Source organism: Vulpes vulpes, chromosome 9 (assembly GCF_048418805.1).
Source record: "Vulpes vulpes isolate BD-2025 chromosome 9, VulVul3, whole genome shotgun sequence".
Classification (NCBI taxonomy): domain Eukaryota; kingdom Metazoa; phylum Chordata; class Mammalia; order Carnivora; family Canidae; genus Vulpes; species Vulpes vulpes.
The window spans coordinates 62,400,433-62,425,195 of NC_132788.1; the positions used below are offsets into that span (position 1 = coordinate 62,400,433).

General features: G+C 36.1%; 1 protein-coding gene across 2 annotated transcripts in view; it reads left to right on the plus strand.

Annotated features, from left to right (window-relative positions):
- The window catches only part of RAD18 (RAD18 E3 ubiquitin protein ligase), a 102,523-nt gene that overhangs the window by 36,584 nt on the left and 41,176 nt on the right, over positions 1-24,763 (plus strand). The window contains exons 6-9 of one of the 2 annotated variants that reach the window (XM_026016939.2): positions 1,800-1,899; positions 5,374-5,558; positions 16,617-16,693; positions 17,952-18,012. In XM_026016939.2, the coding sequence (XP_025872724.1) occupies positions 1,800-1,899; positions 5,374-5,558; positions 16,617-16,693; positions 17,952-18,012 (423 nt within the window). The remainder of the gene's footprint in view (positions 1-1,799; positions 1,900-5,373; positions 5,559-16,616; positions 16,694-17,951; positions 18,013-24,763) is intronic. The other variant, XM_072720349.1, reaches the window with a different exon arrangement.

Genomic DNA, 24,763 nt, shown 5'->3' on the forward strand with positions numbered 1-24,763 from the left:
TTGACACCTAATCTTATAAGTAAAGATTCCCTGGAAAATAGCCACATCCATTTGTTTACATATTGTTAATGAATGCTTTCATCCTCCATGGTGGTTACTAGTTGCAACAGAGACTATCTGGCTTGCAGAGCCTAAAATCTCTACTACCCGGCCCTTTACTAGAAAGGTTTGCTGGGGTACCTGGTGGTTCAGTGGGTTAAGTTTCCAGCTCTTGATTTCGGCTTAAATCATGATATCAGAGTTGTGAAATTGAGCCCTGGTTCAGGGCTCTGTGCTCAGCAGGGAGCCTCTCTCACGTGCACTCCCTCTACCCTCCACCCCCACTCATGCTTCCTTGTACTCTCTCTCTCTCTTAAAAAGGTATGCTGACCTCTGTTTTATCATTCTTTTACCTTTCTAGACTCTACCCAGATCCTAACCATTCTTTGGTTATGTTAGACAATATTGATATTTCACATCATTTAAGTGTTATAGCACTTGTTTTCTGCACTATTTTGTGTATAGTTTGCTTTTTTGATGAATAGGTCAGCTTGTTTAACCAATTGTTTCCATGTCTTCTCTTGCCTCAGAGTACCTTTTAGGCAGAAACTATGTTTTAGACATCTTTGATACATCCACATCACACATAGTACAGGGCAATTAGTGGTTACTTATTTTAGTTTTTTAAAAAGATTTTATTTATCTGAGAGAGAGGAGAGAGACTGCATGTGAGAGAGTGCAAATGGTGGGGAGGGGAAAAAAAACAAATGGTGGGGAGGGGCAGAGGGAGACAGAAAAGCAGACTCCCCTCCCCTCTGAGCAGGGAGCCTGACTATGATGTGGGGCTCGATCCCAGGACCCTGAGATCATGACCTGGGCTAAAAGCAGATCCTTAACTGACTGAGCCACCCAGGTGCCCGCCCCCCCCGCATTAGTAATTATTAAACTTAGGTTGAAGTTAACCATATTAGCACTCAAGGGTTAAACTTTTTAAGATTATGTGACTCTTGCATTTTATACCGTATCTTTTGTCAGTCTGTCAATTAATGGACAGTTCTTGTTGTAGTGTTTTTAGTTTGATAGTTGACTTTTTTTCCCCATAAAAGACCATTTTTTTTCAAATGTAATCTTAGCATGAACCATAACACATAAAATAGATAAAATTGACCTTATTCCATTGAAGTAGAGATGGAAGACCTGACTTCCAACCTCATCGCCGCCTTTATCATCACGGTAGCTTCTGGGCCACAAGATTCTTCCACAACTCTCTGCAACTTCCTCATACAGTTTGAGAATGATTGTGTTTCCTAATGGAAACACTTGTAATTACAAATTAGAGCTAAATTATCAAATTTGTAACCATTGCTGATTTGAACAGTAGTGGGCCCAAACCAACAGATGCTTCAGTTTAGTTTTGCATACCTTCCTGTCTCCAGCCAGGTGTATCTTCTTCAAGATGTTATGATTGCTGCAGTGCTAAATATGAATGACTCTAAGACGGGAAAACTTAAGCTCAGTGCTATAGGTTGGTTACACCTTGGTAGCAAAGACTTAACCAAGCATTTTCTAATAAATGAATCTCCTAACTTCTTTGCAATTTCTTCTGGTAGGCACAGGATTCTAATTATGTGACTTTCCACAGTTGTGCCATTACTCAGGAAACAGTCTGTCCGAATCCTGTTGCCCCGAGGCTTTTCTAAGTGCATATTTAGGTTGGGATTCTATTTTTTATATTAATTGCTGAAAGATGACAGGTTATACATTGTTTTTGCCCTTTCTGTAAATAACAAAGTCTCCTTTTCTCTTTTTAAAAAATACAGTGGATTGTCCTGTTTGTGGGGTTAACATTCCAGAAAATCACATTAATAAGCACTTAGATAGCTGTTTAACGCGTGACGAGAAGAAGGAAAGCCTCAGAAGGTAAGAAAGTTAAGAATAACCATTGAGCTATTTTAGCAAGGCACTTCTTGTGCTTTACAAACTATTTGCCACCTTTTCTGTGTCCTTCATCCTGAAGGTTATTTCCCATAAGCCATGATAATCTGGTGACCTGCATTTCTCTTTAGAAATGTTTCATCCTGGCGGGCTTGGCTGGCTCAATCAGTAGAGCATATGGCTCTCAATCTCAGGGTCCTGAGTTCAGACCCCACATTGGGCACAGACCCTACTTGAAAAAAAGAAAAAAAGGAAATGTTTCTTCCTGAGGAATGAGTTTCAAGTATAGAAGCTGAGCATTTTCCCCTTGAATAGTAAGAAATCAGCACTGATACTCTTGTTTGGACTGCTCTTTTTCTAGATGGCTCTGTCATATTTCTTCTAATATATTTAGTTCTGTCAGTATATCCAAAGACATACTCATCCATACATAATTAAGTTCAAGTTCCAATAGGTTCCTGCTCCTTAGAATACTATAGTCCTGCCATTTTTTCTATCTTGCAATTTAGAAGCACTCTTTCTCTCTTAGAGAAAGATTCACTATGCTGGTTAGTGTATTAAAGATTCTGAGAAGTCCAACACCGAAGGTAATTGTTGGATTTTGTTTCATCCAGTAATTACATTTATTTAACCCTAAAATCTTTTTTAAAAAAAATTTATTTATTAATTAGAGAGACAGCGCACCAATGAGAGTGTGTGCATATGTAAGCGCATGAGTTGGGGGAGAGGGAGAAGCAGACTCCCCACTGAGTAGGGAGCCCACCAGAGGCTCGATCCCAGGACCCTGATATCCACCTGAGCGGAAGGCAGATGCTTAACCAACTGAGCCACCCAGGCACCCCTTGACTCCAAGTCTTTTTTCCTCATAATTCACATCTTGCAAAACTAATTTTTGGAAGATTTTGGGGTCTGGTCACATAAAAGAGACTGTGACATTTAGAACATTTTATTCACAGTACCCTGACAGGCCAGTTCCTCAATGTGGGTGACAACCCTATACCCATTCTGTGTTGAATCATATCAGAGTTGATTCAAAGAATACTCCTCCCTTTGATGTCTTCAGATTCTGAGGACTCTTTTTTTTTATTTTTTTAAAGATTTTATCTATTTATTCATAGAGACACCCGGTGTGGGGAGGGGGAAGAGAGAGAAAGAGAGAGAGAGGCAGAGGGAGAAGCAGGCCCCATGCAGGGAGCCTGACGTGGGACTCGATCCTGGGTCTCCAGGATCACACCCCAGGCTGCAGGCAACGCTAAACCGCTGCGCCACCGGGGCTGCCCGATTCTGAGGGCATTACTCTTAAATGCATTACTCACTTTCACTAAATCATGGAAGAAGGATCAGTATTATTTTCATGTTTGGGGAATCATCTATTAAGCTTCATGTTTTAAAATTCTGGACAGAAATTGTTCATTTCTGCTAGTGCTTTTCATCGTAAATGTCAGTGAACAAACAGTTTCTCATTTGAATTTCAGTCATAAGTTTAATTGTCTATCTTTGATAGAAATAAATGTTTTAGATACAGACTTAATGAACTGTCCTTCATAGTGTGCTTGTATAAACTCCTATAAAACGTTTCAGCTCTTGCTACCCACTGTGACTTTATTTAGCTGTAATTTTACCTGTCTGGTGGAGCCCACCAGGCAATTTTCAGAAATGTAATCTTTTGAGGGTTTGCAGGTCTTTCTATAGTTAAATAGTTATCTCTGGCTTTTGGGTGTTATTGATAGAGCATAAAATAAATAATTTAGCCAAGGAATGGTACTGTTGGTTAGTAGAAAAATGTTTGGTTGTTTTCAGTCTATGTATATTCAACTGTATTATCTCTCAGTATAACCTTTGTGCAATTTATGTCAGATTTACCCTATGGAGGCTTGTTAACATAGATTTTAGGTCTCTAATTTAGAACTTAATCTTTGGTAGGTGATGTGGAGACATGACCAAGAATCTGCAATTTAATAAACTCTTCTGGTGGTTCCAAGACCCACTATAGTTTGTATAGCATGGCCTTGAAGGTGAACTAGTTATATGCAAGTCCTCTGTAAAATCTTGGACTTTTTTTTTTTTTTTTTTTTGGATAAACCATTTATTTTCAAGTATTTATTAATTTTACTGGAAACTTTGGTATTTTAATTTTGAAATGATTGGAATTGTAATAGCTACTTTGAATGCATATTTATTAAGCACTTAATTGCCATGGTGTTGTGCCAAGTAATGTACTCAGCCAGTTCATAAGATTAAATAGATTAAAGCTCACTAAGGAGTCCCTGTTTATAAAATTATCTCGAGTCATTGATACCCTTAGGTAGTTTGACTTCTATTCCATTTTATAATGTTTATTAACTGCTTTTTTGAGGGAGCAGAAGAAAATCATTTAATAGGGCTTTGCTATATTAAATTATAGTTTGTGCTTGTCAGCATATTAATTATATAAGTAGAATGAAGAGCCAGGTGGTGGTTTTGCTATTACACTTATAATCCTTATACATTTAATATAATTAATTGAAGTTGAAGAGAACAAAACCCACTTATATTTTTTGCTATTATTCACAATCATGTTCTTTGAAGATGATGCCATAAGAATATTATCTGCCTGTCAACTTTCAGAACTCTTTTTTCATTGGCAGTAATAAATTTGGTAAAGCTATCCATCCCAACGTATCTTTTATTTAATCTAGAGCTTTTGCACAATGATTACCTCCACATTGAGGGGACAGTTTTGCCTATGGACCAGCACTTTTTCTAAAGTAGCTGTATTCTTAAATCCGTAGTCTTAATTTCAATAGTGTTTGTACTCTGATTTTCCGAGGTAACTGTTTTTTGCAGAGATTTTACATGGAAACCATGGATGTGTTTTAGGACAAACATGCTTTAAAACACTGGAGAATTGAGGATGTCTATGTAAGTGTGTTTCTAAAGTGAGGTTTTCTTAGCATTTAGTGCACAAGCCTTCCTTTTTTTTTTTTTTTTTTTTTTAAAGATTTTATTTATTCTTGGAAGACACAGAGAGGCAGCAACATAGGCAGAGGGAGAAGAGGGCTTCCTGCAGGGAGCCCGATGTGGGACTCGATCCCAGGATCCCAGGATCATGACCTGAGCTAAAGGAGGATGCTCAACCACTGAGCCACTCAGGCATTCCAGTGCACAAGCCTTCCATGGGCATCTTGGGCCTGCATCTTTAGGCCTGAACTCTTTTTGAGACCTGTGTTTCTCTAAGGTTGGCTGCCACCTACACCCCGGTATCTGAATGTGCTGTGGGTACCTTAGAATGATATGTCCAGCACTGTCAACTTTATTTGGAAATTTAATTTTTCTTCTCTTTCCCATTTTTATCTTAATGGTTCCACTATCTTCCCAGTCATACTGGTACTCCATCAGAAGGCAAGTTAACTGTTTTATGTGAGGAGCATTTGCTAATTCACAGTAACCCTAAGTGATCTCTTTCTTTCCCTTTTTTAGTTCTGTTCACAAAAGGAAGCCTCTGCCCAAAACCGTATATAACTTGCTCTCGGATCGTGATTTAAAGAAAAAGCTAAAAGAGCATGGATTATCTATTCAAGGAAATAAACAACAGCTCATTAAAAGACATCAAGAATTTGTACACATGTACAATGCCCAGTGTGATGCTTTGCATCCTAAGTCAGGTAAGCTAATAAAGCAATGATTTCTTCTTGTTTTCTGGTTAAAGCAGTTTTGTATAGCTCAGGGATTATAAATCATAGAAAAAAAATTTAATGAATACAATTTTGATAATAGATGAGACATGTAAATATTTTCCTTCAAAGGTACCTAGAATATACTCTGATAAGCCTTTCTCCCAGCCGGTCTGTCAGCCACTATTCCTTTCTCAGAGGCAACCACTGCTGCTGGTTTCTTTTGAATATCTTTCCAGAGATAGTGTGGAATGAAGAGTTGATCTAGAGAGCATGGGTTATATCCCAGTTTTGCAGCTTTATGACCAGGGATTTCGGCAAGTTACTTCTCTCAGTTTTCTCATCCATAAAATAAGTGTTATAATACTATGGATTGCATAGTATTTTTGAAAGGAATAAATGAAAAGTGCATATCACCATACTTTTTAGCAAATAGTTAGCATTTAGTAAGTGTTATCATTATGATTGTTAATTATACACAAACATATGTCTGGGATTGTTGTTTGGTAAAAATTTAGTATTATAGGGGATCCCTGAGTGGCTCAGTGGTTTGGCACCTGCCTTCAGCCCAGGGCATGATCCTGGAGTCCCGTGATCAGATCCCACATCGGGCTCCCTGCATGGAACTTGCTTCTCCCTCTGCCTGTGTCTCTGCTTCTCTCTCTGTGTCTCTCATAAATAAATCTTAAAAAAAAAAAATTAGTATTATATACACACTATTTATTTAATGGTTTGTCCTTTTTATTTAACCACACGTATTTTGGAGTTCTTTGAATTATTAGCATATATAGAATTGCCTGATTTTTTAAAAAAAAACGAAACATAATATACAAACAGAAAAGTATACAATTTGTATTGTTTGGTGAATTATCACAGGAAATTTCACAAACAGAAAATACCTTTGTGACTATCTTTTAGCTCAGAATCAGCATCCCAAAAGCCCCTGTGCTCCCTAACTCCAGTCACTCCCACCTTCATTCTCACAGATGACCACCATCTTGACTTCTGACACCAAGGATTATTCATTTTGTCTGTTTTTGCGATGATAAATTCCCTGCAGAGTAAGTGAGCTGAAATGACGTGGGCATTGTGTTGTAGTGTTAGGCTGCTCTTGATCTTCTTTTGACAATTTGTCAGAGGAAGATCATCTGCTTCCCAACTGTGGTTATTTGGGAATTACCAAGGCTGTGGAGGCAGGGCCACAGCTAAGGGGGGACCTCCTGTATTTCCATTCCCCAGGTCAGTTAGGCTTCAGTAATACCCCAGGTGATTAGGCTCTGTTTAACTAGTTTCCTGTGAGTGCAAGCCTTGTTAAGAGGAAAATGCCCTGGTATATTTGAAAATGGTTCCTTTTCCTCTCTCCTTGCTTGAAGCCATAGATTTTTCTTCGATATTTACTGTAAGAACCTTGTTGAACTCCTGAAGGTGAATCTTGCAGTCTTGTCTCCTCTACCATCCTCCAACCGCGACTGGGTCTCCCTGGGTTTTTTTTTTTCCACTCTTCGAGGTGTCTGCACAAGACTTCCATTAATTAATTAATTACAGTTTAGGTTTTCCCATCTTTTGTACTGTTCCCTGCTGCAGTTTCTGCTTGTAAGTTTCTGCTAAGGTAAGCCATTATTATTCTCTGTGTTTGTGGGTCTCCACATTCTTGGGGACATTAGTTTGCCCTATGTCCTCCCCTCTATTGTTGATCTAAGAAGAATTGCTGAATTTTTAATCTGTTCAGCTTTTAATTTGTTAGGATGGAATGGCAACTTCCAAGCTCCTTCCATGAAGAACTGGAAGTCCATTTCATTTAAATGAACTAATACAAATCTGTGGCCTTCAATGATGAACTTCTTTGATTTAGCAGAATATTTTCAAGGTTATCCATTATCCATTGTTAATACTACGTTCCTTTTTATTGCCAAATATTTCATTGTGTGGATATGTTACTTATATTGCCTATTCAGTCTGGGATTTTCTCTCTTTTGGCTATTGGGAATAATGCCACTATGAATATCCACACACAGATTTTTGTGTGAAATTGCTGGGTTAAATGATAACTGCGTTGTAACATTTTGAGGAACTGCTGGACTGTTTTCCAATGTACTTATAACATTTTACATCTCACCAGCATGAGGGTTCTAGTTTCTCCACATTCTTGTCCCACTTGGTATTCTGTCTTCTATTTTGGTCATCTTAGTAGTGTGAAATGGTGTGTCATTGTGGTTTTGATTTGTATTACACTGATTTTTGAATATTAAAGCAATCATTTATCTTTAGCAAGGACTCTTTGCATTTCATCTAAGTTCTTGAATTTACAATTTACTATTCTTTACTAATTTCTTTTTTTTTTCTTAAAGAATATTCTCTAATTTTCTTTTAGTGTCTGTGGGATCTGTGGTGATGAACTATCTTTCATTTTTGATATTAGAGGTGTGTCTTCTCTCTTTCTTCGCTTCATTGGTTTATCTACAAGTTATCCATTTTATTTATTTTTTCCAAAGAACTAGCTTTCCCTTTCATTGATTTTTTTTTTCCCTCAACTTATTGTCTATTTTTTTTTTATTGATTTCTACTCTTATTCTTTTTATTTCCTTCTTCCTGTTTACTTTAGTTTAATTTGATCTTTTTGTAGCTTATTGTGGTGGAAGCCAGGTAATTATTCAGATTGTTCATTTTTTAATGTAACTATTTAAAGCTACAGATTTTCCTGTGGGCACTGTTTTACCTGCATCCACAAATGTTGATATGTTTTATTTTCATTTAGTTAGAATATTTTCTCATCCTTGTAGTCATTTCTGATTTCACTAATGGGTTAGAGAGAAGTGTTTTCAGTTTCCAAATATATGGACATTTCCCAGATATTTTTTTTGTTATTTATTTATTTATTTATTTATTTATTTATTTATTTTAAATTTTTATTTATTTATGATAGTCACAGAGAGAGAGAGAGAGAGGCAGAGACATAGGCAGAGGGAGAAGCAGGCTCCATGCACCGGGAGCCCGATGTGGGATTCGATCCCAGGTCTCCAGGATCGCGCCCTGGGCCAAAGGCAAGCGCCAAACCACTGCGCCACCCAGGGATCCCCTTGTTATTTATTTTTAATTTGATTCCATTGACCAAGTTTCGTATCATTTCAGACTTTTTACAACTCAGAGACCTGTTTTATAACTCAGCATTAGGTCTTGCTGGTCAGTGTTCCATAAGCACTTGAGTGTTTTGCTTTTTCTTTTGGCTTAACCATCTCTAAATGTTATGTAAAGTTGCTTGATAGTATATCAAGTCATCTGTATCCTTATCCTATATTGATGGATTCTGTCAACTGCTGAAAGGATTATTGAAATCTCCAACTATATTTTTTCCATTTTTCCTTTCAATATTTTCAGTTTTCCTTATATTTTGAATCTCAATAATTAGGTATATGCGTATTTAGTATTGTCCTGTCGTCTTGATGAATTAACCTATTTACTATAATAAAATCATCATCTTTGTCACTGTCTTTGGTAATATTCCTCATTTCAAAATCTTTGATATGAATGAATATAGCCACTCTTCTTTAAATTCATTGTGTTATTTAAACATTTTTAAAAGCAGTATATGGTTTGGATTTGCTTTTAAAGTGTAATTTGACGAGATACACCATTAAGTTTTAAAACTTAAACCATTTTCATTTCATCAAATCTTATTTGGTTGGGTTTAAGTCTATCATCTTGTTTTTGTTTTCTTTTTGTGCTGTTCATTCTTTGTTTTGTCTTCCTTTTTTTGCTTTTGGATTTGGGGTTTTTTTGGTTTTCTATTTTATCTTCACTATCTGGTTATTGGTGTGTTTCTGTTTACTTTCTTTAAATGATTCTAAAGTTTACCATGTGTATCTTAAACTTATCAGGGTCTACCTTCAAATAATATTATTACTACTTCATGTATAACATAAGTAATTTATGACTTCCATCCTATATTTCATTATTGTCATAGATTTTTCAATATATGTTATGATCCCCATAATACCTTTTATTCTTTTCTGCTTTATATTTTCAGTTTTCTTGGGGTGCTTGAGTAGCTCAGTCGGTTAAGCATCTGATTCTTGATTTTGACTCAGATCATGATCTCAGGATTATGAGGTTGAGCCCTATGTCACACTCTGCAGGGGACGTGGAGCCTGCTTAAGAATCTCTCTTGCACTCTCCCTCTCCCTCTACCCCACCCATCCTGCTCCACCCCAAAAAAGATAAATTGTCAATTTTCTTTTATAAAAAAAAATAAAAAATGAAAAAGAAGGTCTGTATGTGCTTACACATTACTATTTCTAATATTTTTCATCTCTTTCCTTACATCCAGGTTTCCATCTGATGTCATTTTCTTTTGGCCTGAAAAACTTTATTTAATATGTCTTGAAAAGAGTGCAGATGTGCTGTTTACAAGTTCTCTCAACTTTTATTTGTGTGAAGAAGTCTTAATTTTGTATTCTTTTTAACTATTTGGAAATAATTCTGAACTTTCAGGAAAGTTGAAACACTGTCAAAGAAAACCACATCAATACCACTTACATGGATTCACCTATTAGCATTTTGCCTTATTTGCTTTATGAATTACTATTACTCTCTCTGTATATGAGTACATGTATGTACATATTTATATGCATCTATTCTTTTCTGAAACCATCTGAGAATAAATTGTATAATCTTGATTATTTTACCCCTAAATAGTTAATGTATTTCCTAAGAAAAAGGATGTTCTTTTTTTTTTTTTGCCAAATTATAGTTATCAATTTCAGTGAATTTAACTTTGTTACAATACTTTTATCCATTCTGTCATCTCTGTTCCATTTTCAGCAGTGGACCCAGTAATGATTCTTATGGATTTTTTTTTTCCTTCTAGTACAAGATCCAGTTTTGAATCACATATTTCATTTAGTTATAATATCTTTTCCATCTCTTTCTACTTGGAACAATTCCTCAGTCTTTCTTTGTATTTATGACGTTGGTAAAGAATACAGTCTTTGTTTTTTTTAATCCTTCCCTAAACAGAATGTTTCTCATTTTGCCTTTGTCTGATGTTTCCTAATAATTACATTAAGGCTGTCCGTTCTTGGCCGGAATACTGTATAAGTGATTTTTTTTTTCATTCTCAGAATATCACATCCAGGGATATTTGACATCTTTATGCCCCTCATTTATGATGGCTAGTTTGACCACTTTGTCAATTTCTCCAATGTATAGTTTCCCCCTTTTAGAGACACTTGAATACCATGTAAATATCCTATACCTCATTAAAATTTTACCCCTCCCTCCCTCCTTTCCTTCTTTCCTTACATTTATTTATTTATTTATATTAGAGAGAGAGGAGGAGCAGAGGGAAAGGGAGAGAAAATGCTGAAGCAGACCTTCCACTGAGTGTAGAGCCCAACACGGGGCTGGATCCCAGGATGCTGGGATCATGGCCTGAACTGAAATCAGGAGTTGGATGTTCAATCAGCTGAGCCACCCAGGAGCCCTTTACCCCTATATTTAGTATTCTTTGCTAATTTTTACCTGAACTAATCTTCTCTGCGAGAGTTGCAAAATGATGATTCTCTGACTTCAAGATTCTTTCCACATTTGCCAGTTGACATTTGCCATAATTCTGAAAACAAGAGCCCTCTTTTCCCGTTTTTTTTTTTTTTTCTTCTTTGTCTGTTACGAGTATGGATTCACACATTTATAACTCTTTCCCATCCTTAATTATTTTGGTATTTATGTTTTTCCATTTCGCCAGTGGGGGCCTCTACTTACTGATTCTTGGTCATTGTGACATGCCTCCACTAATTATTTGTATATTTATTTTCCATTTTCTGATTTCTAGCATGGAAAGTACCATCAGCCAGCATAACAGGATAATGCAGGCTCATTGTCTCTGTCCCAACCCTGGAGTCAGCGATTTCCAGGATTAGGATTCCCACAGATTAGGATCTGTGGTTCTTCTTATTGAACAAACCAAGATATGGCTGTCAGCTTTGCTCATTGCTACTTGGTGCTTTAGCTTCTAGGCTCTTCTAGCAGATGGAGCTTAGGAATATATGCATGCATATAGATGTGCATACACATCAGTGTGTGCACACATATATACACACGTATGCCTGTATACTGTATGTGTATACACACGTGTAAATCCATTTACCTTATATACATTAGAAATCATGAGAACATACTAATACCCTGGTGCTTGCAGTCCAGCCTCACAGAGTTCTTTACCTTTCTCTATTCCATATTCCGCCCCCCCCCCCCTTTTTTTTTCATGGGGAGAATCATCCCTTCAATAGCATCAGCACATTTACTAATTTGTTCAATTCTATAGTACATCTAAAATAGTTTTAGAATTGCTTCGTCTGTACTACTGCACCACTGCAAAGTAGACCTACCTATAAGAAAAAATTCAAGATATTTTTTAGTTCTCTCTCCCAGACTTCTCTTCTCTCCTCCCTTTCTTGGACTGAGGGTATGCAGTCAAGTATCATGTTCATAATTTCCTTATTATTTTTCTTCATTGTGAGTTGTTTTTCTTTTACTGAAATACAATGGGGTTCATTTGTTTCACTTAGTTTTTTTTTCTTTTTTTAGATTTTATTTATTTATTCATGAGAGACAGAGAGAGAGAGAGGCAGATACACAGGCAGAGGGAGAAGCAGGCTCCATGCAGAGAGCCTGACGTAGGATTTGATCCCAGGTCTCCAGGACCAGGCCCTGGACTGAAGGCAGCGTAAACCGCTGAGCCACCTGGGCTGCTCCTTCACTTAGTTTCTAGTTGTTGTTATTTAGTTGTCCCTTCCAAGTATAAGGCATTAATAACCTAATGTAACATTTAAACTATTTTAGAAGATATATTTTTATAATGGACCACACTGGCTGTCATAAAAGTATTGCATACAGTAGCAGTTTTGTTTTCTTTCATTTCAAGAGTGCTCCTAATTGTTGAAGCATTTTTATGATGGTAGCTTTAAAGTTCTTATCAGATAGTTTGAAGATTTGAGGCATCTCAGTGTTAGCAACTGTTGAGTGCCTTTTCTCATTGAAGTTATGATTTTCTTCCTTTTAAAAAAAAAAAATCATTCATGAGAGACACACAGAGAGAGGTAGAGACACAGGCAGAGGGAGAAGCAGGTTCCCTGTATGGAGCTGAGGGCAGGTGCTCAACCACTGAGGCACTTCGGGTGCCCCTGATTTTCCTGCTTCTTAGTTGACAGATGTTTTTATTGTGTCCTGGACATTTTGACTGTAATATGAGATTCTAGCTCCTTTTTAAATATTCTACTTTAGCAGGTTGTCACCCTGTTTAGATTTAGCTTGCAGATCCAGGCCTACTTCTGTGGACTGTGGTTCTAATGATAGTTTAGTTTTCAGAACTCTTGCAGGGTTGTTCTGGTCTGCTTCATTTAATTGCTACCTAGAGGGCACTCAGAAAACCTGGTATTCCATACTGTGCTTCAATTCTCAGACCTTTTGGCTTATTAATTTTAGAATTTTCACATGTGAGTTGGTCAGGAGTGTGTTTAGGATTTCCTATGCAGGCTTAAAGGATGCTTTTCTTCAGGTTTCTTCTCTTTGAGATCCTCACTCCAATCACTAGTTAGGGGGTGAGGGTACTACCTGCTACTGGTGGGTGAGAGAGAGCGGTCTAGATTTCTCACTAGATATTTACTGGCAGTGTGTTGCTGGAAGAGAAAAGCTTTTCTTCCTCAATCTTCCTGTTATTGCTGATAGGGAGGGGGAGAAGGGGAGTGGAAACCATACTCCACATTTATTTTCTGTTGGTACTTTAGTGCACAGTAAGCATCAACAGTGTTTAGCTGGAGTAGGTCAGGTATTGTCAAAGTTTTTTGTCTCCTCCTTTCATAGTCCTTTGATAGAAAAAAAATTGGTTTCTTGGAGATTTGTGTGTCTGTGTGTAGTGGGGGTGGGGGTGGGGACTGGTTGTTCTGGGTTGCAGGCTTCACCAGTGCCCAGTCTAGGATATATGGAAGATAAAGAGAAAGCCCAGGGAACTCACCATTATATTGTTCCTTAAATTCTGAGGCCCTTAACCAGCCCATCTTACTCCTACCTTTCAGAGTTCTCTTATAATTGCCTGTCATATTACATCTAAGGGTTTTAGTTAGACTTAGTAATTATATGAGAAGTGAGAAATGGGTCTAGTCCATCTTCTTGAGAACTAGAAGTTCTTTTTCATATTTTTAATTTCTGTTCTAGGTGCAGACACATTTAGGATTGTTCGCTTTTCTTAGGGAATTAACCCCTTTATCATTATATAATTTCCCTCTTATTCCTTAAAACATTCATTATTCTAAAGTCTGTTGTATCTGATATTAATATAACTATTCTACATTTCTTTTCATTAGTGTTTACATGATACATCTCTTTCTATACCTTTAATTTGAACCTGTTTATGTCTTTTACTTAAAGTGGGTTCTTTGGAGGTACCTGGGTGGCTCAGTCAGTTAAGATCTGACTTCAGCTCAGATCATGATCTCAGGGTCCTGGGATTGAACCCCACATTGGGCTTCCTGTTCAGGGGGGAGTCTGCTTGTCCCTCTGTTCCTCACCGTACTCGTGTTCCCTCTTTCGCTCTCTCAGATAAATAAAATCTTAAATAAAATAAAATGGGTTCTTTGCTGAAAGCATATAGTTGCTTGCTTTTTTTTTTTTTTTAAAGATTTTATTAATTATTTGAGAGAGCGTAAGCATGGGGAGCAGCAGGCAGAGGGAGAAGCAGACTCTCTGCTGAGATTTTTATTTATTTATTCATGAAAGACACAGAGGCAGAGACATAGGCAGAGGGAGGAGCAGGCTCCTCACAGGGAGCCTGATGTGGGACTTGATCCCCAATCGCCCAAGCGCCCCTGCTTTTTTTTTTTTTTAATCTCATTCTCTATTTCTTGTTGCTTTTAGACAATTTGCATCTAATGTAATTATTAATAACAGTTGGCTTTACAGTTAACATCTTGCTGATTTCTGCTTGCTTGTTCCATCTGTTTTTTATTCCGTTTATTTATTTATTGGCTCTCTTTTGGACTGAGTAGTTTTTATTGATATAGTTCTACTTTAGGCTTTTTTCTTTTTCAGAAAGTTTTAGTGGTTGACATAGGCACCTTTAAGTATTCACAGTTTCCCTTCAAATGATATACTGTTTCACTTGTAGTGTAAGAACCTTACAACAATATACTCCCCAATCCCTAATTCTTCGTGTTGTTGTCTTCATGATTTTTCCATTTTTACCTATGCTGTTGACACAATATATTGTTGTTGTTTTTCCTATAAATAGTTATTTTTTAGAGTAGTTAAGAAAAGTGTATTTTGCATTTATTTTAATTTTTACTATTTCTAGCAGTCTTTGTTTTTTAGGAAGAGATAAGAGATAAGTTAGTGGTTTCACATTTCTTCTGCTTAAACCACTTCATATAATGCTTTTTATAGTATAGGTCTACTAATAATACATTCTTGTTTTTGTTTGTCTCAAAATCTTTATTCCTCCTTAACTTTTGAATAATATTTCCATTAGGGGACTCCTGGGTGGCTCAGTGGTTGAACATCTACCTTTGGCCTGGGGCCTGATCCCAGGTCTGGGGATCAAGTCCTGCATTGGGCTACCTGCAAGGAGCCTGCTCCTCCCTCTGCCTATGTCTCTGCCTCTCTCTGTGTGTCTTTTTTTTTTTTTTAAAATATCTTTTTTTTTTTTTAATTTTTATTTATTTATGATAGTCACAGAGAGAGAGAGAGAGGCAGAGACACAGGCGGAGGGAGAAGCAGGCTCCACGCACCGGGAGCCCAACGTGGGATTGGATCCCGGGTCTCCAGGATCGCGCCCTGGGCCAAAAAGGCAGGCGCCAAACCGCTGTGCCACCCAGGGATCCCTCTCTGTGTGTCTTTTATGAATAAATAAATAAAAATTAAAAATATATATATATATATGGGACCCCTGGGTGGCTCAGCGGTTGAGTGTCAGCATTTGGTTCAGGGTGTGATCCCAGGATCCAGGATTGAGTCCCACATCAGGCTCCTTGCAGGGATCCTGCTTCTCCCTCTGTCTGTGTCTCTACCTCTCTCTATGTGTCTCTCATGAATAAATAAATAAAATCTAATATATATATATATAAAATATATATATGGTATAGAAATCTGGATTAGCAAAGGTTTTCTTCTGTACTTTTAATTCATCACTCCATTGTCTTCTGGCTTGAATAGTTTCTGATGAGAAGCGTGATATAATGCTTGATTTTTCTTTAATAATACACTCTTTTTCTCTGGCTTACACAGATTTTCTGTCGTATATATGTTATTGTTGTATTTTTGTTTTGTTTTTGCATTGATTATGCTTCATGTTGGGTGTCTTGCATTTGTGGTTTGAGGTCTTTTATTATATTTGGCAATTTCTGGCCATTAGGTCTTTAAATATTTTTTTCTCATCCCCTTTTTCTTCCTCTTTTGGCATTTTTGTTACACATACGTTAGACTTTTTGATATTGCTCCATAGTTTTAGTGCTTTGTATCTAAAAATGTGAATTTATATTTAGTACATTGGAATTTGAGTGAATTGGATTCACACTAACAAATTAATTTTCATATTCCGTTAGGACTGCTGTTATACCTGTATATTTAAAGGAAAGAGCAAAATTACTGTGCTCTTGTGGTTATGTCTTAAACTGTTCTGCATGTGTAAGAGTTCAGTGTTTTAGTCCTTATTATTTTTTTAATCTTTCATTTTGAGGGATGCCTGGCTGGCTCAGCGGTTGAGCATCTGTCTTTGGCTCACGGTGTGGTCCCAAGATCAAGTCTCACATCGGGTTCCCTGTGGGGAGCCTGTCTCTCCTTCTGCCTATGTCTCTGCCTCTCTCTCTATCTCTCTCATGAATAAATAAATAAAATCTTTTTTAAAAAAAAACTTTTATTTTGAAATAACTTTGGACTTAGAGAAAAAGTATAAGAATGGGACAGGGAGTTCTCATATCATCATCCAGCTTTAGTATTAACATCTCACATAACCATAGTACAATGATGAAAACCATGTAATTAACATTGTCCTTATTTTAACAGCTGCTGAAATAGTTCAAGAAATTGAAAATATGGAGAAGACTAGGATGCGTCTTGAAGCTAGTAAACTCAATGAAAGCGTATGTTGGTGGTCTCTTTCATTATCTGAGTAGAAATGATGGAAAGAAAAATTGAATGCTCCAGTAAAATTAAAGCATGCCAGAACTAAATCTTTTTAAATGAGAAATGCCCATTTAATGTATTATAATTTACTTGCAGCTTATTTTTAGCACAAAATTCTGTCACATTTAGCAGTCTTCTAGGACAAAATATAATTTTAGTCCTGAAGAAAAGGCATATGCCTTTTCATCACATGGCCTTGATATTATTAGTCATTTCTATACTGGTTGTGTTTGATAAGCTCTTTAACATCTGTTGCCATTAGGCTCTTTGTTAAACTCAGGAGTTGAACTGTATGATCTCTAACATTCTCCTTTAGCTCTGACATTCTGCAGTTCTATGATTATACTGTTGGAGAAATTAAGTAATTGTAATACTTGGTGAGGATTTAGTATCTATTGAGCTTTCTGAGGGAATCAGAGACCTAAAATTCTTCACTATTGCCTTCCTCTAGCTTGATGGTCCAAAACTTGAGGAAAGGATACCAAAGAAGAAAATAGTCATTGTGTCCCATGACACTGGAGGAAGTGTTTTGGGCTCTCTCAAGTAGACTTTTTTCCTAGACCATCGGTAATGTGTCTATAAAGAAAGCTACGACCTTAGGGAAGTAAGTTTATAATCAGATAGTAGAAAAAAATGAGATTTTCATTGACTTTATCATTACCTATGTGCTAACTATAAGGTGCAGACTGTAATGAATCATCTAAGATTTCTGATTTTTTAAGTCTAAGATTTTCAAAAGTGGAAGTAGAAGTTTAATACACTGAAGTCTTACATTATCATATTTTCTTTATATGTTACCTTTCCAGTAGACTCAGAGAAGGGAGAAGACAAACAAGAAATTCTGCCTTATTAATGATCTGCCAAATGCTCCTTCAGTCTTGTAGTTTCAAGTGTTACTTGTTATATTAATGAATGTGAAAAATTAAATATTGAAAATAGGAATTTAATTGATGTGTTATACTTCATCTTAGTGTTAATCTATATATTAGTGTTGCATTTTCTATAGATTTTAAAACAGTAGTAAAAGGTATAGTAATTATGCTATTCAAGGGAAATAACACAGGAATTATTCTTCCTAGGTTTATATAAAATGAGATAAGAGATTATTTTCCCTTATTTTAAACATCCACACTTGAAATTTTAAAGTTCATAGTACTAATTTCTGCTTTTGTCATATTTTGAATTTTTAATTAAAGTTTTTTTGGATTATTTTAGATAATGGTTTTTACAAAGGACCAAACAGAAAAGGAAATAGATGAAATTCACAGTAAATATCGTAAGTTGTGTGGCATTATCTTTATTTACAGAGAACATGGATTACAGATTTTCATCTTTAGTAATATTTTAAAATAAAAATTTATAGTAATGTTTGATAGAAACTTTTCTTGTTTGTATTACTTAAGCAACTGAATTTTAGTTGATTGTTTATTCAAAAGTGTGATCTTTTTTGTAACTATGTGCCTACTTTTTGATTTCTAACATTCTGCTTTGAGCTGATCACAAAGCACTTTGCAAGATATTAATTAGCTGCTCAAAGCATCTCTGTGAAAATAAAATGGAATTAAAAATGGAAACTCTCCTGATTTTATATCCTGTCATCAGGCCACTCACCGGCAACACTTCTGTGAAGAATTTCAGCATTTCTGTAGCTTGCAAATTTGTGCCGAAAATACTTTTCATTTTATCATTTATTACCAACTTCCAGCTTACTTTCTCTTCCTTATTAGGCCTTTGTATATATCTTTTCCAGGGCCGGCACTTTAATTTTTGGTCAATTCATTGTTTTGTTGGTTACATTTTTAGTTTAAATTTAAGTGGCTGACAAACGGGTAGTTTATAAGTATTTGTTGAGTGAGTATTCTACACATAATGTGTTTTAGTTGTGCTAAGAGAATTTTGCTTTCTTCTTTTAGTTCTTAAGCTTAAATGTGTAGGTTCAGCAATAATCTATTTGAAGAGGCGGGAAATAAAGTACACGGGCACTAGATACAGGTGTGATAGCCTGTGCTTTAGTAGAGTAAGAAAAGAAGCCTAGAGTATTCATGGACCATAAACTGAACAACAGAAATCACTGTTTTCCTGTTGTTAGATAAGTGTGATGGGAGCCTCCTTAATCAGTTTTTGAGAAGTCAACATGATTTTTCTTGAGACAGGAGATCCAGAATATCAAATATCATATAATTACTGAATTGCCAAAAATAGGGCCTGTAAAAATAAGGAAACCAGAAAATTTGCTTGGAGACAAAGTAATTTTAACCACTAAAAGGATGATATCTAACAATGCCACACTGAGAAAATTGTGGATTAGATTTAGGCAAGAAAGTACACAACTATCTATTGCTCCCCATTTAAATATCTATAAAAAGTCCAACTTTACAAATAGGTTGTATTAAATTAATGCATTTAGCCCTAAAATAAACTTCCATATCTGATTTAAAAAAAATACATGAAATGGACAATTTCCTTAAAAGATACAAATTACTAAACCATATTCAAGAAGAAGTAAATAGGCAAATTGAATTTGCAGTCCCCGAAGAAATGCCAGGTCCAAATGGGTTCACTGGTGGATTCTATGAAATACATAAGGAAGGAAATCATATCAATTCCATTCATATTCTGCTAGAAAATTGGAATAGAAGAAATACTTCCTACCTCATCTTATGAGGCTGAAGTTAACACAAAACTAAAAACTTGTGACCAGTATTCCTCATGAGCGTGGATGCAAAATCCTTAATAAGATTTTAACAAATTAAATCTGTCAGTATGTGTAAAGGATAACATATAATAATCAAGTGGGATGTATCCTAAGAAGGCAGAATTGGCTTAATTTTAGAAAATTGATCATTGGGCAGCCCAGGTGACTTAGTGGTTTAGCGCTGCATTCAGCCCAGGGCGTGATCTTGGAGACCTGGGATCGAGTCCCATGTCAGGCTCCCTGCATGGAGCCTGCTTCTCCCTCTGCCTGTGTCTCTGCCTCTCTCTCTCTCTCTCTCTCTCTCTCTCTCTCTCTCTGTGTGTGTGTCTCTCATGAGTAAATAAATAAAATCTTAAAAAAAAAAAAAACAAAAGAAAATTGATCATTGTAATTCACTGTATTAAGTCACTAAAAAAACACCATGTGATTCTTCAAGTAGATACAGAATAAGCATTTGGCAAAATTGAACACCCAATAATAATAAAAACTCTTGGGGATCCCTGGGTGGTTTCAGTTTGGTGCCTGCCTTCGGCTCAGGACGTGATCCTGGGGTCCCGGGATTGGGTCCCGCATCAGCCTCCCTGCATGGAGCCTGCTTCCTCCTCTGCCTGTGTCTCTGTGTGTGTGTCTCTCATGAATAAATAAAATCTTTTTTTTTAAATAATAAAAACTCTTACTAAAATAGAATTTCTTCAATCTGATAAAGAATATCTGCAGAAAACTTAAAACATCATATTTAATGATGAAATAGTAAATACTTGTGGCTGGGAACAAGGTAGAGGTATCCATTCTCATCTCTTGTTCAGCATTGTTCTGTAGGTCTTAAACAGTATGAAGAAGCAGGAGTAAATATTATACAGATTTGAATTGAAAGAATAAAACTTTATATTCACAGTTGACATGATCATCTTTCACAAATAATTTGAATCATAAAGGAAAAAGCTTAAAAGAAAATTGATAAATTATATTTCAGTAGAATTAACCTTTTTTAAAAGGCAAATATGAAATGAAAATCAAGCTACAGTATTTGTGAGAAAATACTGTGAAATTTATATTTGACAAAGTACTAGTATCTATATTATGTAAAGAACTCTTAAAATTCAATAAGGCATATGCCATATTTTTTTTTTAACAAGGGCAAAAGATGTAAACATTCTTCAGCAAAATAGGTATTCAAAAACCAAATAACCACATGTAAATATATGGTTAATCTTATTAGTCTATTAGTCTTTAGGTAAATATAATTTTAAATGAACTAATACTACAAAAAATAAATAATACTATGTACTTATCTTAATGGAAAATCAAAAGGAAGGATAATGCCAAGCTGCTGGCCAGGGTGTAGAGCAAATGGCAATCTTGTATATTGCTAGTGAGAATACAAAATGACACAGCCACTTAAACAGTTTAGCAGTTTATTTTAAAGTCATATACTTATATATGACCAAGTCATTCTACTCCTAGCTGTTTTTCCAAGAGAAATGAAAGTGTATATCCACACAGAGATTTCTGAAATCAGATTTATTGATATAATTTCCAAAAAATAAAATTCATCAGTTGTAGTGAACAATTTGAAGAATATTACTGACAGATGTTAGAGCAGCTTATTCATATTATCCTAAACTGAAAACAACTTGAATATCCATAAACACCTTGTGAAACATTCATATACAATGGAACCATCCGTAACAATAAAGAGTTAATTCTCAGCATAGGTAACAACATGGAGGGATGTCAACAACATTGTGCTACAACAAAAGCCAAACTAGGAAAGGCAGCATCTTAAATGGCTCTATATTAAGTTCTAGAAAAGGCAAAGATTAGTAACGGAAAGAAACAATTTGTACTGTCAGCTGCTGTGGGTGGAGGAAAAAGATCATGAAGGATCTCTTTGGGGTGACTTAAATCTTCTATTTCATGATTGCGTTGTTGCATGACTGCACATTTAAAAAAAATCATCAGATTGTTCACTTAAAATTGAAGAATTTTATTGAGTGTAAATTATTTCTCTGTATGATTTTAAAAATTTAGTGAAAAGAGTGACATTCTTTTCTTTTTCTGTAAATCTCTGATGGCTTGCTAAATAGAGGACATCTTGATTCTGATACCAGCTTCTTCATTTAAACTGTTGCCATGTGTTGTTTTGGTTAAAGTATATGAAAAGTATCCAGCCTGAAGCAGATAGGTAATTAAAAAGAAGGAAGTGTTTCAGTAGATCTTTTAGATAATCATGGATATTCTTGGCAAGTGTTATTTCAGAAAGGCTATTTACAATGGAATTTGAAATCACAATAATGAAGTTCTTGTACTCTATTGCATAAGAATCCACTGGTCTGCCTTTGAATGGACCTTTTACCTATGAATGATTTTGTGGCATCATTTGTTCATTATTTGGAAAATACTGACTCACTGAGTTGTAAATGTTTGCATATTTATATAATAGAAAAGTAATAGCATTCCTTAGTTTCACCACTACTCTTACCAGAAAAGGTAAGTATTGGAAAGCTGTCAGATCATAAATGGTGGATACAAGTTATCCAAAATTCTGATTTTCATTTGAAAGCTATTTTATATTTGGCAGCAGAGTGTGTCACTTGTTTTTCGTGAAGTGATGACTTCCCTCATTCATTTTTGAGAAAATATATTATCCAAGTGTGAATAATCACAATTTGTCTACTGTTCTTTCAAATAAAAGCAATGTTCATTTAAAAAGTGACTAATTTAGCTCATAACTGAAATAATTACACAAGTGCTTCTGCAGGGTACTTTGGGTATGTAGCAGAAGTGTATATTCGTAGTTCTCATTTTACCACTGAAGTTATTAAAACGATATGTACTCTAGGTCAAAATTTAATAAGATCAATAATTTTATTTCTGCTTCATTTAGGATATTCTTAAATAAAACTGACTTTTTTCTTTTGGTAGTGGATGGCCATGGAGAATACAGTGATTACTGGTACAGTTCAGGGTCACTTCCTTGGCTCATGCTAAGATACCAGTGGTTTTATCCACCATTACTATTGCACTATCAGTCCTTATGTCAATGTAACAAAAAAAGGCAAATTAGGTTTTAACCTCATTTGCTCTCTGAAAATCTTAATAAGATTTTAACAAATCTTATTATTAAGATTTGTTAATAAGAGATCTTCAGCTGTCAACGAGTGCACTTGGAATTCTGCTGTTTTAGAGTGTAGAGGATAAGGAGAGGAAGCAGCTGAGTAAACTGAAGGAATGGCCAGGAGATAGGAGAACTTGCAAATGTGGTATCAGAAAATCTAGGGAAACCAAGTGTTTCAAGAAGGGAGATATAATAAACTGAGTCAGATACTTTGGAAGGTTGAGTGAGATGGAAGGCAGCAGTACATTTTACAACTCAGAGGCAGCACACTAACTTCAATAAGAATAGTTTCCTAAGGGAGGTGGCATCAGAAACCCCCCAAATTGGAGGTGAGGAAGCGAGACTGTTAAGGTGGACAGCGCTTTGGGAGAGGTTTTACTCTGTCAGGGAGAGCAGAAAAATGAGGGCGTAGCCTGAGGCGGGTGTCAAGGGATGGTTTGGTTTTTGTTTTCAAGTTAGGAGATACTTAACCTACTGGGTTTCAGGTCTTTTTTGACTGCGACCCAGAGTGAGAATTATATTTTGGATATAATTCATTAGGTATTTTATTGTAAAATTAAAAGTTACACAAAACAATATTTACCCTTCTCATTTTTTTTAAAGTTGTATTCAGATGTTTTCAAATGATGTTCACATTCCCCTCTCCAACCTTAAATGGCTCCAACATTGGAAAAGATTTTCTATCATTCTTCTCTGAAGATTTCAGTGACTATGAAAAAATATAATTAGTGGGATAATTATGTTCCAAAGCCAGTTAGTTATGCTTATCCGAACCATCCATACTGCATCCTACTCTAAGTAAGAGTATGTTTTTAGAGCAGTTTACAGAAAGTTCCCATATATCCCCCACCCCTACACATGCATGACCTCTCCCATTATCAACACCCCCCCACCAGAGGATACATTTGTTATGGTTGGTGAACCTACATTGACACATCATAATCACTGGAAGACCATACTTGAGTTTAGGGTTTACTCTTGATATTGGACAGAGAGACAATGACATGTATCACTGTGGTTTTCAGCAGAGTATTTTCACAAAGAATCTTTTGTGCTTTGCCTGTTCATACCCCACCTGCTACAAAAGCCCTGGCAGCCACTGATCTTTTTATTATCTGCATAGTTTTACCTTTTCCAGAATGTCATATAGTTGACATCATACAATATGTAGTCTTTTCAGATTGTCTTCTGCCACTTGGCAATATGCATTTAAAGTTCCTCGATGTCTTTTCATGGCTTGATAGTGCTTTTCTTTTTAGTGCTGAATAATATTCCCTAGTCTAAATGTACTATTGTTTATCCATTCAACTACTGAAGGACATCTTGGTTGCTTATTCTTGCCATTTTTTAATGTACTCTGGCACTTTCCATTCTGTTATTATTTCATTAAGAAAAAATGCTGGTCTATACCTAGTTGTATTCATAACCCACACTCTCACTTCCAACAGAACAGTCCCAGGCATATTTTGTGTGCCAGTGGGAAAGGTGCCAAAGAGGGGGATATTGATGATGTAAGACAGGGAGAGAGTAATCACAGGTGCCGTATATCTTTGAGAGAAGGCCTTAGTGATGGAATCCAGGGAGTAACATAGGGCATGGCCTCCCTCCGCCCCCAAGCGGATAGATCTATACCTTTTTTTTTTACTTTCCAGTAAGTTTAAATCCTTGAGGGGTACAGCATCACATGGATTCTGTGGCCAATGGCTTTAGCAGATCAGCAATCTGAAGATTGCTTCAGAGTTTGGCACGAACTTATGCCACTGTTTCCATGAACACGAGTTACTTTTCCTCACATTACTCTGGTTTTGTTGTTTACCACCAGGGATCATTGTTGTTCTTTGCTTTGTACACATAGGCACATCTCTTGCCTAGGTAGAATTCAGATTCAGCTTGAGCATCAACACCTTCAATTTTAAGAAGGGCCGTGTTCTTCTTCTGTTCCTGAGACCTGGGTTATAGCCAGCAAAAATGGCTTTGGACCACAGCCTCCCAGACATATTTGTCATTTTAGGAGTCCAGTTCCCACCAGGCCTCTACAGTCTCCACAATGGCCAGGAGTTGGCCTTTAATTGCTGCAAGGACAGTTGTTTCTTACTCAGTACAAGGAAGATAAAGTGTATATGCACAGGTGAAGTAATGGTAGCTTGAAGATGACAGAGCTCCTGTTAAAATGTTTGTGTTTTCTCAAAGTAGTGTGAGCCCAGCTGAGAAGGG